The following is a 16,636-nucleotide window of genomic DNA, read 5'->3' as shown; positions in this document are numbered from 1 at the left end:
TTGTTTTATTTTTGTTGTTTTGCTTTTTTTTTTTTTTTCTCAGCAGGGGTCTCTTAAAAGATCTGCTCCGCTTTGCCTATCGATCTGGTTTTTTCTGCTCTGTTTTCTTCTGCGGCTGGCTGTGGACCTTGCTGCACTTGTGGGCGGATGGGCCTAATCAAGGAATCATGAGCTCTTTCCAGGGAGGAAACTGTTCTGTACTCCTTATTGCTGAATCTCCACTTCCTCTCTCTCTCTCTCTCTCTCCCCTCCCTCTCCCCACCTCCCCCATGGATTGCAAGAAGTCCATCCCAGTTCTCTCCCCTGCTCAGCCACTGTCAGTTAGGCCTCTTTATTGACATATCAGGGAAGAATTGGGGAGCAATGTTTAGACAGGAGATTTTCAGGACAAGGACTGCAAACAGATCTGGGGGCACAGAAATCGGCATTTGAATCTTTACACAGCGAACAATAACATTATGCCTACAACTGCCTTTTAGCAGATTCTTTTCTGTGGCCATACACTTGGTCTCGTTGATCTTACTGACATTTTACACGTCTTCAGTTTCCATCTCCATCGTAGAAGTCTCTCTTGGGCTCCAAAATATGTTCAATGTGGATACTGATTATTCTATAATTGCTTCAAACTCAGCATGTTGGAAACCTTCACTATCTTTTCAGTAAAGCTTGCATTCCTTAACTCAGAAAGTTGCATAGCCAGGTGTGGTGGCGCACACCTTTAGTCCCAGCACAGGGAGGCAGAAGCAGGTGGATCACTGTGAGTTCGAGGCCAGCCTGCTCTACAAAGCAAGTCCAGGACAGCCAACAGCTACACAGAAAAACCCTGTCTCAAAAAAAAAAAAAAATCTATTAAAAAAAAGAAAAAAAGTTGCACCACCTTTGATCCAACTCTCCAGCTGAAACTTGTTCTTCTCACTCATTACCTCCCTCAATTAGTTGCAAAGTACTGTTCTAGGACAGCCTCAGTTTACCTTCTCTGCACGTCAGCCTTCATCAGATGCGTAGGCTTCCTAACCGCTTACGTTGTCGGCTGACGTTCCTCTAGCATGCTCTCAGGCTGTGGGAACCCTTTGCAGGCCGCATGTCAGATATCCTGTATAGCGGACATTTGCATTGCAATTCATAACAGCAGCAAAATCACAGTTGTGAAGCAGCAACAAAAGTAATTTTATGGTTGGGTGTCACTACACCATGACGAACTGTAGTACATGGTCGCAACATTAAGAAGGTGGAGAACTGTTCTGGCAAATCTACTACTCATCTCCATGCTTCATATGCAGATACAGCGACACTGTAAAACAGACACCCAATCAAACTACATTAGCGCTTAAAATCCCTCAGTTGTTTATGATTAAGTGAAGATAAAGGTCGTCTTCTTTAAGTGCAGAGCCATTGGCACTCTTCCCACCCACATCTACTTGGTTTTGTCATAAAGATTTTGAGGTTCCCAAATATCCAATCTTACTACTGGATTGTCTTGGGTCCGAACGCTGAGCTCTGGTGGCATTAGCAGGCTAGCTCGGCCACTCACCCTCAATATGCCCTTAAGGAAAGAAGCAGAGCAAGCGGAGGTATTCGATCCAGTTTGGAAAGAAAACAAACAGAAGTCTCCTGATACGCGGTTTAGGTTTAAACGGAGGGCAGGAGGGATGTCATAATAAGCTGCTCTGGTCCAGGGAGGGTCCTAACCATCCTCTCAGCTTGCGTCTCCTGCAGAGTGCTCTGACAAGTTGTGAGGACCATGCAAGTCCTCCTCTGAATGCTCCTGGACAAAGGAATGTCTCTGCGTCCACTGCTTCAACGGTGCCAAAGGGACGGGAACAAGCATCTCTCTTTTATCTTTGCCACGACTGAGAATGGTATTTCATGCGTTTCAGTACCCATTTGTGTAATTCCTTTTTTTTTTTTTTCCTGCCCAAGTTATTGTTTGGTATCTGTTCATCCTCTCACAGATCAGGGAATATTTAATTAAGTTTATAAAAATCTATGTTTCTGGCGAACCGTTGAATTCTTGACTCAATTTACAAAACAAACCTAACAGCCCAGGCTTCTGAACTTTAGATTCAGGTCTAAAATCCCAGTGCTGAGATTTTAGGTGTGGGACAGCATGGGCTGGGAAGTATTTCTCAAAACTAGAAACAAATGGGGCTGGAGAGGTGGTTCAGAGGGTAAGAGCAATTAGCAGCTCTTGCGGAGGCCCTGAGCTTGTTTCTGCGGACCCACATGGCTCTCTAAGGCCCTCTTCTGGCTTCTGACGGCACCAGGCAGGCAGGTAGCACAGACATACATGCAGGAAAAAACAAAACACTGTACACATAAAATAAAAGCAAACATTAAAAAGAAAGAGTCTGAATCTAGGGGCACAATGCCTGTAGTCCCAGTACCGCGAGAGCAGTAGCAGGAGTACCCCAGCTGAAGTTCAATAAGAAGGATGAAACAAAACAAAACAAAACAAAACAAAACAAAACAAAACAAAACAAAACAAAACCAAAGGTACTGACAACCGCCAGCGTCTCTGAATCTTGAGTTCGTAATTGTTCCGTTAGCTGGGAAAGCCAGGTGCTAAGATCTAGTTTCGGGGTCCGGGGGTGTCAGAGGCCAGCTGCATTGAGGTCAGCGAGGTGACCACCAAAACCTTCCTCACAGGGCACCCGGACGGTGACAGATAGACAGACCCTGGGCTAAAAGACACTAAGTCCAGCAACAGTCAGCCCCAGTCTCGCGAGAACCGGGGGCCGCCGGGGCGAGGGGATGCGGGCAGGGGCGGTCCTCGAACCGCCGCCAGGAATTCTGGGACTGGGGCGAAGGCCTTCGGGCGCACCCGTCCTGCCGAGTTCCCGTTATCCGAGCCCGGCACGATCCGAGAAGGCATCCTGCCTGGCACGTAGGCTCTGTACACTTGAGGGTGCGCGTGGCCCACCCGGGGGACAGGGGCTGCGTGGGGAGCGGTGAGTGGGAAGCACCCTCCTGCCCGCGGGGAAGCCTGTAACGAGCCAGGGCGCAGAGGATAAAGACCGAGGCGGGCAGCGAGGCGGGGCCCCCGGCCTCAGGCCGCCGCTGGGAACCTGGAAGGGCGGAACTGACAACCAAGTGCAGGGATTGGATCAGGAAGCCCCTTCCGGGACCTGGGAAGAAGAGGGAAGTTTGGAGACCTTGCCCTGGAGGGGCCGGTGTTAGGAGGATTTCTGGCCGTCCCTGCAGTGTGGCTCGAGTGGAAACACCACGATGTGAGGGAGGGGTCAGCTGAAAAGGGGACAGGAGTCTACATTCTATCATAGCAAGGCCCCAAGGGCCTGCTCATCTCCCCTCGCTTTGCCAATTTAATGTACGCCCTTCCCTGCAAGGGGGAGGGGGAGAACCGGCCAGCACAGGTGAGTACAGAATTCTCCTAAAGTTTATGTTTTTCGGAGCGAGCAAATACATAGCAGAGCCCTCATTTCCTCTGGAAGGGGAGGGAGAGCGCCATCTATTGTATGTTAGCTGAGGAGGCATAGAAGGATTAGCCTGCCAATTCTATTTTTAAAGACGTGCCAGCATCAGGAATTATTTTTAAAATGTGCCCAAGATTATTCAGGAAACAAGTAGCTTACCCAGCAAACTGTACTGGGATTTTTAAGATTCGATTCAGGACCCGTATCTGCAGGCCCCCTAGACTGTTGATATTTCTTGAACATCTCATTTTTTTTTCCCACCTAATAATTTTTAGCTGCACCTATGCACGTTTAAAACATTTGTTCATACATAAAATACTTTAAATATAGATATTTATATATCGTTAAGAAGTGAGAAGCCTGCCAGGTGGTGGGGATGCAGGCCTTTAACCCCAGTGGAGACAGGCAGATGAGCGAGTTCCAGGACAACCCAGGCTACACAGAGAAACCCTGTCTTGACCCCTCCCCCGCGCAAAAAGAAGTCAAAAGTCCAAAAAGAAAGTCTTATTAAATGAGGCATTTATTGGATGATGTCGTACCTTTATAATTAATCTATGGTATATCTGAAAACGCTGGTCCAGGCAAGTCATCGCGTGTCAACCCTGGATTTTGCATCACTCTCCTTTCTGAACTTTTTTTTTTTTTTTTTAGCAGCGTAAGAATGTCTTAAGCTAGTGCATTTGAGTCTAAATTGTACATCAGTGTGAACTTCTGTCGTCTTTTAAGTTAATGTGAAGCTCTTGTCTCAGTACACTGATTTTTGTATTTTCAATTGTTCTAATAGACCTTCATCGTAAGCTAATTTCTTACTGAAAGAGAAGAGAAAATTAATGGCAAGCACCAGTTTAATGGCTGACACAAATTTGTATAAAGAAAGTCATTTATAAGGTCATAAGAGTAATTTTTATGTGTGTATTTTTTGTTCTTGGTTTTTTGTTTTTGTTTTTTTTGCTATTGTTTTGGACCATGATTTAATGGAGCCCAGGGGGGACTCAAGCACAACTTGGCTTTGTAGTTGAGTATGACCTTGAACTCTGATTCCTCTTACCTCCATCTCCCGAGTACAGGGAAAACTTGAAATCAAGGCCAAGAAAAGTAAAATTTCTTATTAAAGTCATCTACAGTATGTTAGTGGCAGATCGACAAGTAAAACAAAATAGTTCTACGGTTAAAATTCTGCTGGGCTATGGTTATAGCTCAGTGGCAGACCACTTAAATTAACTTATGCAATGACCAGGATTCTCTCTCTAAAAGTGAAAACAAAAATAGACATGGATGAATGGATAAATACAAAGACTCGTTTTTTAAAGTGTACCTGTGTGTAACTCATTGACGTTACTAACTAGTCGTAAATAACTTGGCTTCTTAGGGCTAGAGATGTGGTACAGTACTTGCCTGGCACACAGACGACCTTGGATTCAGTTCCCACTGCTGAAATGAATGAATGAATGGGTCAGCCAGCACCAGGATTTTTTTTATCCCATAGGAATTTGCCAGTCTTTGACAGTGTTTGGTCTGTTATCTGTGTCCCTCCTTGTTCAGTCTAGCGCTGTACCATGGCCGAGGCTGGGGAAGAGGAGACAGCTTCAGCAGAAGCCTCGGGGTTCTCAGACTTGAGTGACTCCGAGTTGGTAGAGTGTCTGGACTTGGAAGATGCCAAAGCGTCGGCTGTTTCACTTAGCAAGCCTGGCTCTTCTGAGCTCCCTGGGAAGGACGACAAACCTGTAAGCCTGCAAACCTGGAAAGAAGGCTTGGATGTCCTGTCCCCCATGGAGAGATTCCACTTGAATTATTTATATGTCACTGACCTGTGTACCCAGAACTGGTGTGAATTGCAAATGGTGTATGGGAAGGAACTTCCTGGGTCGTTAGCACCTGAGAAGGCAGCTGTTTTGGACACTGGTGCTAGCATCCACCTTGCCAAAGAACTAGAACTTCATGACCTTGTAACCGTCCCCATCACCACCAGAGAAGATGCTTGGGCAGTTAAGTTTCTAAACATATTATCAATGATTCCCACCCTACAGTCAGAAGGGCGCGTCAGAGAGTTTCCAGTGTTTGGGGAGGTGGAGGGAATATTTCTTGTTGGAGTGATTGATGAGCTGCACTACACAGCCAAGGGGGAACTGGAACTGGCCGAACTCAAGACACGGAGGCGCCCTGTGCTCCCCCTGTCAGCGCAGAGAAAGAAAGACTGTTTTCAAGTCAGCCTCTACAAGTGTCTTTTTGACGCCATGGTACAAGGGAAGGTGACCCCTGCTAGCCTGGCCCACCACACTAAATTGTGTCCAGACAGGCCGCTGGGACCTGCCGTGCTCAGGCATGCCAGACAAGGGGGCGTCTCTGTCAAGTCTTTGGGTGACCTCACGGAACTGATCTTCTTATCTCTTACGCTGTCTGATCTCCCGGCTATTGATACCCTAAAACTTGAGTATGTCCATCAAGAGACCGCCACGGTATTGGGCACAGAGATTGTCGCCTTTGAAGAGAAAGAAGTGAAAAGCAGGGTGCAGCATTACGTGGCCTACTGGATGGGCCACCGAGATCCTCAAGGGGTTGATGTGGAAGAGGCATGGAAGTGTCGGTCCTGTGACTATGGAGACATCTGTGCGTGGGGGAGGGGCGGTGGAGTGCTCAGCTCTCCTTTGGAGCCCAAAACCAAGAAGTTGAAATGAATGAAAGGTCAGAAACGTTGATTGTTTCTGTTCTCAATATATCTAAAAGGACCAGTCTCTCAGCTTGACTTTCATGGGTGTTTTTTTATTTTTATGTCTACAACCTTTAATAACATTGCAACCCAGGCCCAAGGATCAGGAATGTATGGAGAGATGGGTTAGAGCGACCTTGGAGCTTTGAGATGAATCGCAAAAAAAGACATATCCATCATGTCTGCTGCAAAGGTATCTGTAACTAATCACTGTTTTCTCAAGGAAATTCTTTGGGTTCTGATAAATCTTTTCTTCTTGATGAAAAAAAATTATTTTTTTACATTTTCACAATAAACATGAAATGCTCTCTGGAACAGTTGAATTGATGTTTGTGTGTTTGCTGATCTCAGTCCTTTAAAGATGACCACTGTACTATACATAGTTCTATGGTATCAAGATCCTTTAACTTCCTGCGTAAGCATTTTAGAATTAGAGCTACAACAAGCAGACCACGAATTTAAAGTAAGCGTAATAAATATCGTCAGAGAGATAATGCTAGACGTCATCCTAAGTCAAAATTGTTAGATGAAAAATATCTATGAAATTACAGTATTCACACGTACAATCCAGCAATTCCACTCCTGGCCATCTGCCAAGATAAAGTCGTATGTGTGCAATGAGAAATATGAAAAAAATACACATTCACAAATAACAGAAACCTGAAATCTATCCGGATGCGCATCGTCAGGTGAATGAAATAGTCTAACAACCATTACGGTTTGGCTCCAGATAAATTCAAACTACATGGTCCCCATGGCGAAGACCTAGATTTCCTAGCCCGCACCCGATAGGAAAATGGTGTAAATGTAAGCTTTGTTTCCTGGGAACGCACACCCTCCTTCCTGTCAGCTGGCTGCGAGTTCTTGAATGCCTAGGTGTGAGGAAATAACTTGCTTCACCTGGGATCGGCCTCAGCAGCTGTCTTTTAGAAGCAGCTCTTTCTCCTAGGTGCTTTGGAGTCCATTTGTCTACTTAAATGGGACTCATTTCAGTGTACCAGAAAGCAGAGGAACCCCTCAAATGTCAACAAAGAAGCCAGAGACACAAGCTGGATATCTATCACCAGGAAATTAAGGGCACGGTGGAGACACTGTTGGAAAACGGTTAATGGATGGGAGGGAGGGGATTGATTTAATTCCTCATTACCTACATAGTGGAAAGGGAACCAATGTCCTCTGATCACGTACACTAGATGGATGTAATAATAATAGAAGATCAACCATTACAGTCGTAGATAAAGTAGGTCACCTTGGGGTTAGGGAGATGGTTTATTTGGTCAAGTGCTGTTGGATGAGCAGGGGACCCTGACTTCGATCCCTAGGACTCATTTCAAAGCGGTGGGCAGGAGACAGTTCGCGCCCCCTCCTTTAATGATTGCCCGCTATCATGACTTGTGGCTTGATGGGGGAGTGGAACGGGGTGTCAGAGACCTCAGGTGGCGGGTGACCATGAGAAACGGACTTCTTGGGAGGCGGGCTTCCTTGAGCAGCCCATTTAATTGGAGGGAGCAAAGGCTTCTTAAACCTCTGGGGAGTGGGTAAGAGGGTAGGCGGGCCCTGGAGGGAGGGTACCTCATTGGCTGGGGCTAAGGTGCTGGGAATACCTTATTTGCATGAAGAGGAATAACAGGTGCATGCTGGAAATGACCTAAGGAAAAGGGAAGTTTGGCCTGTAACCTGGCCACCAGGCTCCCTGACCTCCTCAAGGGTGGCGGAGGTGAGGACTGAAAGGTTAGGTGACACGCAGGCCCAGGGCGGGGAGGGAGGAGCACTGCATCTGCGGTCACAGGACAAGATGTTCGGGTTTTGGACATGGCCTGGACCTCACTCTTGCTCCAGGTTGGCTTCCCCATTCACAGGGCTCCCCATCACACAGCCTCCCCAGCCCCACAAAGGCCGATCCCTGAAGCTCACTAGTCAGTCTAGCTGAAATGGCAAGTTCCGGGTTCAGCAGGAGACCCCATCTCAAAACGTAAAATGGAGAGCAGTAGAGGAAGACACCTGATATTTAACCTCTGGCCTCTACACATATCTGCCCATATGTGTGTGTGCCACATGGACACACGTGTACAAAGTGAAATAAATTACCTCTAGAGACCCTTTTGAGCTGTACACGAGCACACACATTCAACCTGGAGACCGGAAAAGCAGTGCTAACTCTTCCCACCTACTGAGTAACACCAAAGTGCTAGGCATTGTGCTAAACTCCAGTATCAGTCATCCACAGCGCAGACCCTGAGGCTCCTCCCGAGCTCCTGGGGTTTGTAAGTAGTGGGTTATGCCCCACAGAAGACAATGCTTTTGTTCTGAAACATGCCCCAGGTTTTCTTCCTGTGACTCAGTCTTTGGGGCTGTTTAGATTATGATACCGGAAGTGTTTCACATTTCTGATCCTGTCAGGCTTTGGACTTAGCTTGATCTGTGCAGACACACTGAGGAAGGGGCCAATGTTTCGATGTGTACCTTGTACAGATAGCCTGGACATTTGTTTTTGTCTCTTAAGACAGAGTCCCACTATGTAGAGCCGGCTGGCCTGGAACTCACAGAGATCCACCTGCCTCTGCCTCCCCACGTGCTGAGATTAAAGGCACATGCCAGCACATCCTGCCCCGATGAGAAAAGTCTTGATTCAAGCATGTCCAATCTTTTGCTGTTACAACTTGATATTGTCATCTGCAACATTTACGATTGAGGATTGATTGCATCATCAAGTTGCAAACATCTTGAGTCACAGATGTCATGACATTTCAGGTAAGTTCATGAGTTTGCTCTGGATTGTATGCATCGCTGTCTGCAGGTGTGTGCCACCCCTGGGCAGCAGGTTGGACAGAGCAGAAAAGTATTCAATAACTTATTGTTACTGTGTGCATGCCGCAGCCTGGGTGTGGAGGTCAAAGAACAGCTTTGTGGGGTCAGTTTGCTCCAACTTCTGTGTGTGCCCTGGGAACTGGACTTAGGTTGTCAGGTTTGTACGGCAAATGCCTTTACTCACTGAGCCATCTTGCAAGCTTCATCTACATTTCAGATGATACTTAGTATTCTGCCCTTTGACTAAAACATCCTTGAGCTGAGGATGTGGCTTGGCAGGGGAAATGCTTGCGGTGTGATTATGAGGACCTGAGTTCAAATTCCAGGATCTATGTAAATTCAGGTGTAGTCACGCACATCTTTAACCAGTGCTCGTCCCGTGACTTGGGAGTTGGAGACAGGGAATCCCTGGATGTTTGTGAACCAACTAGCCTGGCCTACACAATGGTAGACAAGAGATACCCTGTCTCAAAAAAAGTTGAGGACTGACACCTGAGGTGTCTACCTGTACTCACATAATGTTTTTTAAAAGATCTATTTATTTATTTATTATACCGTATTCTGCCTGCATGTATTCCTACATGCCACAAGAGGGCATCAGATATCATTCTAGATGGTCATGAGCCACCATGTGGTTGCTGGGAATTGAACTTGGGACCTTTAAGAAGAGCAGCCAGTGCTCTTAACCTCTGAGCCGTCTCTCCAGCCCCTGCACTCACATACTTAAAGGCGCATGCACACACATCATGGATACAGAATAGGAATAAGGAAAATCAACCTGTTAATGGACAGTCAGTTGCTGGCACCTTTTTCAAATTATAAGCAATGATGTGAGGGCATTTTCAGGCTGTGTTGTTGTTTGGGGCTTTAAAAATAGATAGTGCTGAGGACCAAACCCAGAGCCTTGTATATGGGAAATAAATACTTCACTACTGAGCTACACTTTCAGCCCTGGAAAGCATTACTTTTGCCTCAATCCCCCTTTCTTGTTTAAAAATAATAACCACTTGACTGTGGTTACATGTGCCATGTATTCTTTTAATTCTTTTGTGTGTTACCTTTTTCTTTTGGGTTCTTTTGAGACAGGGTCTTACTATGTAGTTGTAAGTTGACCTGGAACTTGCTGTGTAGCCCAGGCTAGCCTCACATTTACATTCCTTCTGCCTCAGACCTGGGGTTACAAGTGTTTGCTCAGCTTGTTAAATCTTAATTCTCGTACAGATCCTACGCTGTGTGTGCCACGGTTGTCACCATTTTCAGCTAATAAAGTTGAGTCACATACACCGTGAGTATTTAAGCAAGCTTCCCAAGGTCACAGTGCCAGAAGAAGATAACGTGCAGCCTGATTCCCTGCTGCCAGAGCCCAAGATTTTGTTTTTGTCTTTGTTTTGGAGACAGAGTTTTTCTGTGTGTACCCCTGGCTGTCCTGGAGCTCACTTTGTAGACCAGGCTGGCCTCAAACTCGGAGATCCCCCTACCTCTGCCTCCTGGGTGCTGGGATTAAAGGCTTGTGCCATCACAACCCAGTTTTTTTTTTTTTTTTAAGTTTTGTATGTCAGTCAGGATTTGCTAGAGAAACAGCACTGATTAAATGAATATGTATAATATATTCATTTATATATGTTTATTTATTCATATATATAATGGTGTTTATTAAAGTGGCTTATAGGCTGTGGTCTGACTAGTCCAGCAATGGATGTCTCCCAAGAATATCCAAGAATCCAATAGCTGTTTGGTCCACAAGGCTGAATGTCTCAGCTGGTTTCCAATGTACGTTGGAATCCCAAAGAAGTGGGCTCTGACACTAGTGAAGGGATGGATTTGACAGCAGGGTGGGTGTTAGAAAACATGCGAATGTGAAGGTTACACGCGGGTTCACAAATCACGCCACGAGATCGGTTCCACATGGGAGGTTTATTAGGGGAAGGGGGGAGAAGGGAGCAGAGACAGAGAAAGGAAGAGAGAGAGAGGAGAAGAGAAGAGAAGGAAGAAGAGAGAGTCAGGGAGCAGAAGAGGAAGAAGAGAGAGAGGGGGGAGGGTTCCAGTTCTCTTATAGGGTGATCAAGGGCATGCGCAGGTAATTCCAGGTGGTCAGGGTGTCTTTACAAATGCCTGATAACCGTTCTATCAGGTCCCTTGGAGCTGGCCATAGAAGTGCCTGCTTACTGATCCCAACAGTGGGTGCAAGCAGGCAAAGAGCAAGAGCTGCCTTCATCCATGCCCTTCCTAGAGCCTGCCACCCGAAGACGTGGCCCAGATACCACCTCAGATGACTCAGTCAGGAAGAATCCCTCGCTGGCTCCACAGGCCACAGCTGCCCCAGGAGTTCCTGCCATAGTTTAGCTGGAAGTCTCGCCATGTGTGGGCTGCTTTGCTGAGCAGCAAGCCTGTTCTTGGTTATACTAGGAGTCTCTGGTTTCTACAAGCTTCAGGCAGGTTTGGGAGAGCCCTGGGTTTGCACTTTCCTCAGTCCCCTGTGGCTTTGCTTGCAACGGTCTGAAATCCATCCACCTGCTGTCCCCTGGTTTCCTCTGGTGAGCACTCAGTGCCCTCAGGCAGCACTGTGAGTAGCTGTCCTTTCACGCCCCTGCAAGGGCACTGACTGGGCCCCCTGCCCCCAGTGTGGCTAACATAAGTTCCTCATTTGAGTCGAGGCAGCTAAGAGTTCAATTCCCGGCAGTCCATGGCTTCCCTCTTTCACTCTCTTGGGAAGTTTCAGTTCCTGGGACAATATTTAGGAACTTTGTCTAGCTGTTAACACAGATTCTTTCCAAATAGAGTTGTATGCTCTGGGTCTGCTGCCTCCAGGCACTCTGTGCACTTGAGCTAAAGCTTCAAGTCAGGACTACAGAGAAAAGAGGGACAGCTCAGCCTGTGGGATTCACTTCCTGGCCTCTGGAGATGGGCAAGAAAGCATAATCTGCCTCGTGGCTCCAGAAATGTCGAGGTGGACTGGCTGTAGCAGCTTGTGTCTAGCATTAAATGTTTTTTGTTTTTTGTTTTTTTTCTAGATTAATTCATTTTTCTGTGCACTGGTGTTTCACCTGCATGTCTGTCTGTCTGAGGATCCTCTGGACCTGGGATTACAGACAGTTGTGAGCTGCCGTGTGGGTACTGGGAATATGAACCGGGGTCCTCTGGAAGAACAGCCAGTGCTCTTAACTACTGAACCATCCGTCTAGCCCACATGAAATATTTTCTTGTGGGGATCAGGCACTTGAGAGGATCTCTATGAGTTCAAGGCCAGCCTGGTCTACAGAGTGAGTTATAGGACAGCCAGGGTTACATGGAGAAACCTTGTCTAGAAAAAACAGAAATAAAAAAATAAAAATAAAAGAGAGGTTTTAATCAGTATGTTTGTTTTAGATAAACTGAGTGTTTGGAATGATTCCCAATGCAGGAGGAATGGGCTGGGATAGGTTCTGGGTCTGGCCAGGTCGTCCTGGTTCCCCACTTTGCCTGATATGTGGGTACCCAGCCCAGGCCTCTGTGCTCTGTTAAGCAGGAGAAAATGTCTTTAATACAAACAAGAGGCTAGAGTGCTTCCGATCAGGTATGCCTTCTGCAAGGTTGGCCGACTACTTGGGATCCCCTTCCCAGTTCCCTCTTACCTGCAGGATTTTCTCCTACCTACGCAGAGAAACTTTCAACTGTGATAGCACAGGCCAGGAGGAGCTAGGGAGTTGTGTTCAAGATGATCTCTCAAGGTGCTCTCACCTGCGTAAGGCAAAGACACATCTTGTGTGGTGAGTGCTGGTCCTCACCAGAGCAGGGTGCCAGCTGTGCTGGCAGAGAAGGAAGTCGCCATGGGCAGGGACTTGATGACTTCCTCAGGCCGACTGTGCTTCAGTCAGGACGCTGGCTCTGTACAGCCTCAACTTCAGAAGCCCTAAGTGGGCTAGGATAGTGCTGTCCGGATAACTCAGACACTCAGTTCCCTGATGCGTGTTTCCCAACAAGTACCAGTCTCCTAAAACATGTCCACAAAGGGGTGTGTGTACACGTTTATGGGTTAGATCGTTCTCTTTTCCTTTTCTTCATCCTCCTGTTCCTCCTCCTCCTCTTCTTATTGATACAGGATCTCACTATATGGCCCTGGCTGTCCTGGAACTCGCTCTGCAGACCAGGATGGCTTTGAACTCTCAGAGACCCTGCCTCTGCTCCCAGAGTGCTGGGATTAAAGGTGTATCCCACCATGCACAGCTGATAGTTTTAGGACTAGCCTGGATTTTCATCCCCAGGTCTTGGAAGGTACTCTTTACCAATCAATGAAGTTTTGAGGCAAATATACAGATGTAAAAATAACTTAAGACTGTGAACCTCCATGCTACCACCCATATGGAAGGTATTAGCCAGTGAGCCACTGCGAGGCTTTTCTTGTGAAGGAGCCGCTTGCCACACTTCTGAGCCGCTTCACAGCCTGCTCTCACGGTTATTATTGGCACAGGTGCTGTTCTTATGTGCCAGTTCCTCAATGAGTCACTTTCAGAAGTCGGTGGAATCTCTAGCGATTCCTTCTCTTTGGCAGGCTGCTCCTCCCTACTCAGTGATGGGCCAGTTTGCTTTGGAGAGAGTCTCACTATGTAGCCCCGGCTGACCTGGAGCTTCCTTTGTAGAATGGGCTGACTCAAACTCAGAGATCCACCGTCCTGTGCCTCCTGAGTGACAGGATTAAAGGCATGGGCCACAATAGCCAACCTGAATGAGTCATTCTTTTGTCATTGTTCCCTCACATAACCTGGACCTGTGGCCAAACTATGGAAACTGGGTGACTGGTGATGGCTAAATGTGCTGGTAAGTTTTTTGTCAACTTGACACAAGCCGGAGGCATCTGAGAAGAGGAAATCTCAATTGAGAAAATGCCTCCATCAGATTAGCCTATAGTGCATTTTCTTTTTCTTTCTTTCTTTCTCTCTCTCTCTCTCTTTCAATTTTGCTTTTTGTTTTTGTTTTTAAACGGGTTTTTCTGTGTAGCCCTGGGTGTCCTGAACTCGCTTTGTAGACCAGGCTGGCCTCAAACTCACAGAGATCCACCTGCCTCTGCCTCCTGAATGTGCCGCCACCACCTGGTGCATTTTCTTGATTGATGATTTATGTGGGAGGGCCCAGCCCACTTTGGCAGTGCTACCCCCTGGGCAGGTGGTCCTGGAGTATATGAGAGAGCAGGCCAGTAAGCAGCGCTCTTCCCTGGCCTCTGCTTCAGTTCCTGGTTCCAGGTTCCTGTCTTGACTTCCCTGTAGGAAGGACTCCAAACTGTAAGATGAAATCAACCCTTTCCTCCCCATAGCTTTTGGCTATGGCGTTTATCATGGCTGTGGAAATCAAACTAGTATACTAACTGAAAAGAAGGCAGGCTCCCATGCTCTATGCCCAACCATGATTTAAGCTTCCTGAGCCGGTGTACCATATCAGCTGTATCCCGGGAATAATCTAGAATAAGTCACTCTGGCCATGAAGACGTTCCCTTTTTCATAGTCCACCTCCTGGGAGAAGATACATTTCCAGTGTTCTCTTTACCAAAGTTCCAGTCCTTTCAAATGGCTCCTGACCAGGGATTCCCTGGGAGCAAGGTTTGGGAAGGTTGGCAGACTCCATCCTGCACCGGACTCCTAGTCCCAGATGACATTTTAAAATGGGCGTTCCGGAGGTATAAGTCCAGAAGATGCAGCACAGTCCTTTTGTTGTTGTTGTTTTGTTTGGGGGAATAGGGTGTGGCTGTGTAACCCAGACTATCCTCCCGCCTCGGCTCCCCGGGTTCTGGAATCACAAGCCTAAGCCATTAGGCTCAGTTTGCTAAGTGACACTCTCCTCCCATCCCCGCACCCGGGAAGATTAGCCTTGAGTGTTCTCCAGTTTCTCGTAATGATATTTACCCTTTGTGTGCGGGGTCAATTGTTTTGCAGTTCATCTCTGCTGCTGCTTGTAAACAGTAGTGTCAAATAGTTGCCCATCCCAATATGGCACAGGTGGCTTTTCCCACTGCACCTATGGGTCGATGCAGCAGCTACATACACATCTGTCCCTTTTTCCAGTCTACCTCCATCGCCTGCTTCTCCCTAGTGGCACGGTTTCCTTAAGGCAACGGCTCTCAACCTTCCTAACACCGGGTCCTTTAATATAACCTCCTCATGGTGTGGCGACCTCCCCAACCGTAAAATTCTTTTCGTTACTTCATAACTGTAACCTTGCTATTGTTATGGATCACTGTGCAAATATCTGATACACAGACTAGATCGCTAACGTGTGCGACCCCCAGAGGGTTGCGACCCCCAGCTTGAGAACCTGTGCCTTAAGGCGTTCCTTCAGTGGGAGCATGAGGTTTCGTCGGTAGGTGGCGCTGCGGAGCCGTTGCAGCGGGAGGGAGCTTGCGTTTAGGTTCCTGGTTCTGGCGAGTTGTTTCATTCTCCTCTACTGCACAGAAATCTCATCTGGGAGTATCTCGCCCTGGCTCTGGGCCCTCATCAGGTTAACACCTGCAAAAGTACAGCCCTAGCCCAGAGCCACCTCCAACAGTGCGCCTGTTGAGGACACTGCCCACGTCGGCCGGCTCGGACACTCTTGAACCGTGTTCCCACTCCCAGCTAGCGCTCACCAGCTCCCTGGAGGGTGTTTCCCCGCAGCCCGCCCCACGTGGACACCAGGCTATGCACCGCACCGTCTGCAGGTAGCTCCGTGCCTCTTCTGGACACTTCTGCTGGCCTGGACGCACGGGTCTACCAAGTCTGGGCTGCTTAGGGGAGAGTCCCTTCCTCCAGTTCGGCTCTTTGGGTACCTTCCCTCGGCCTTAAGATAGTCTTTAGAGCATTCTGTTTAAGGTGCTGGGGACTGAACTCAGGGCCTTGTGTGTGCTAGGCGAGAACTCTCGCACTGAACTGTATCAGGCTTTTCCAGCTGGCCATGAACTTACCGTGATTCTCCCGCCTCTGCTTCCAAGTGTTTGAATTACAGGCACGAGCCACCACACTTACCAAACTGTTTTTGTCTTTTAACATTAAAATTTCCCTGTTAAGCTGGGCATGGTGAGGTCTCCCTGGCCTCCGGTTAAGCTACACATCGAGTTCCAAGACACCCTGGGTTACAGAGTGAAAACACGTCTTTAAAAAGACGCAGCTGGGTGTAATGGTGCACACCTGTAACCCCAGCTCTCAGGGAGACAGAGGCAGGCGGATTGCTGTGAGTTTGAGGCCAGCCTGGTCTACAAAGAGAGTCCAGGACAACCAAGGCTACACAGAGAACCTCTGTCTCGAACTCCCTCCCCCCCAAAAAAACCCCACAGAACCAATCAACCAAAAGTAAACAAACGAAAAACCCAAAACTAAACCAAACCAACTAACCAGCCAAAAACCCAACTAAAGTAATTATATAATTAATTAATAAAGTCCCTCTTTCAAATTACTATTTGGTTTCAATAGTTGGGCGGAACCCCCGCGGAGAGCTTAGAAAACTGTATCGTTTCCAGTTGGGGCTGTAATGAATGCAGCTGCCTTGAATGTGCGCGCCTTTGGGAACATGTAGGTTTTCATTACCCCTGATAAACACTGAGGCGCGGCTGCTGTGTCTCGTGGTGAGAGTGCTCACGGTGTGAGGGACTGCCATGCTGTTTCCCCAAGCGGCTGCACCATCTTATATTTGTCTCAGAAATGCCGCTCCGTGTCCCACCTAAGCTGGAACCATCATCAGTCATTCATTC

The 16,636-nt window shown here is 47.6% G+C and overlaps 1 protein-coding gene across 2 annotated transcripts; it reads left to right on the top strand.

Moving 5' to 3' along the window:
- The first annotated feature begins 2,804 nt into the window (after positions 1-2,804).
- On the top strand, positions 2,805-6,453 carry Exo5 (exonuclease 5). Of its 2 annotated transcripts, none has more exons than XM_055611514.1 (2): positions 2,805-3,371; positions 4,974-6,453. In XM_055611514.1, the coding sequence occupies exon 2, from the start codon at positions 4,988-4,990 to the stop codon at positions 6,104-6,106; it is 1,119 nt and encodes a 372-aa protein (XP_055467489.1). In that variant the 5' UTR covers positions 2,805-3,371; positions 4,974-4,987; the 3' UTR covers positions 6,107-6,453. The 2 variants fall into 2 exon arrangements, with proteins under 2 accessions (XP_055467489.1, XP_055467490.1); XM_055611515.1 differs by having other exon boundaries at positions 4,801-6,453.
- The last annotated feature ends 10,183 nt before the right edge of the window (positions 6,454-16,636 follow it).

This window comes from Psammomys obesus, unplaced genomic scaffold (genome assembly GCF_907164565.1).
Source record: "Psammomys obesus unplaced genomic scaffold, mPsaObe1.curated_primary_1811, whole genome shotgun sequence".
Taxonomy (NCBI): domain Eukaryota; kingdom Metazoa; phylum Chordata; class Mammalia; order Rodentia; family Muridae; genus Psammomys; species Psammomys obesus.
This window is presented reverse-complemented; position numbering and strand designations above follow the sequence as displayed.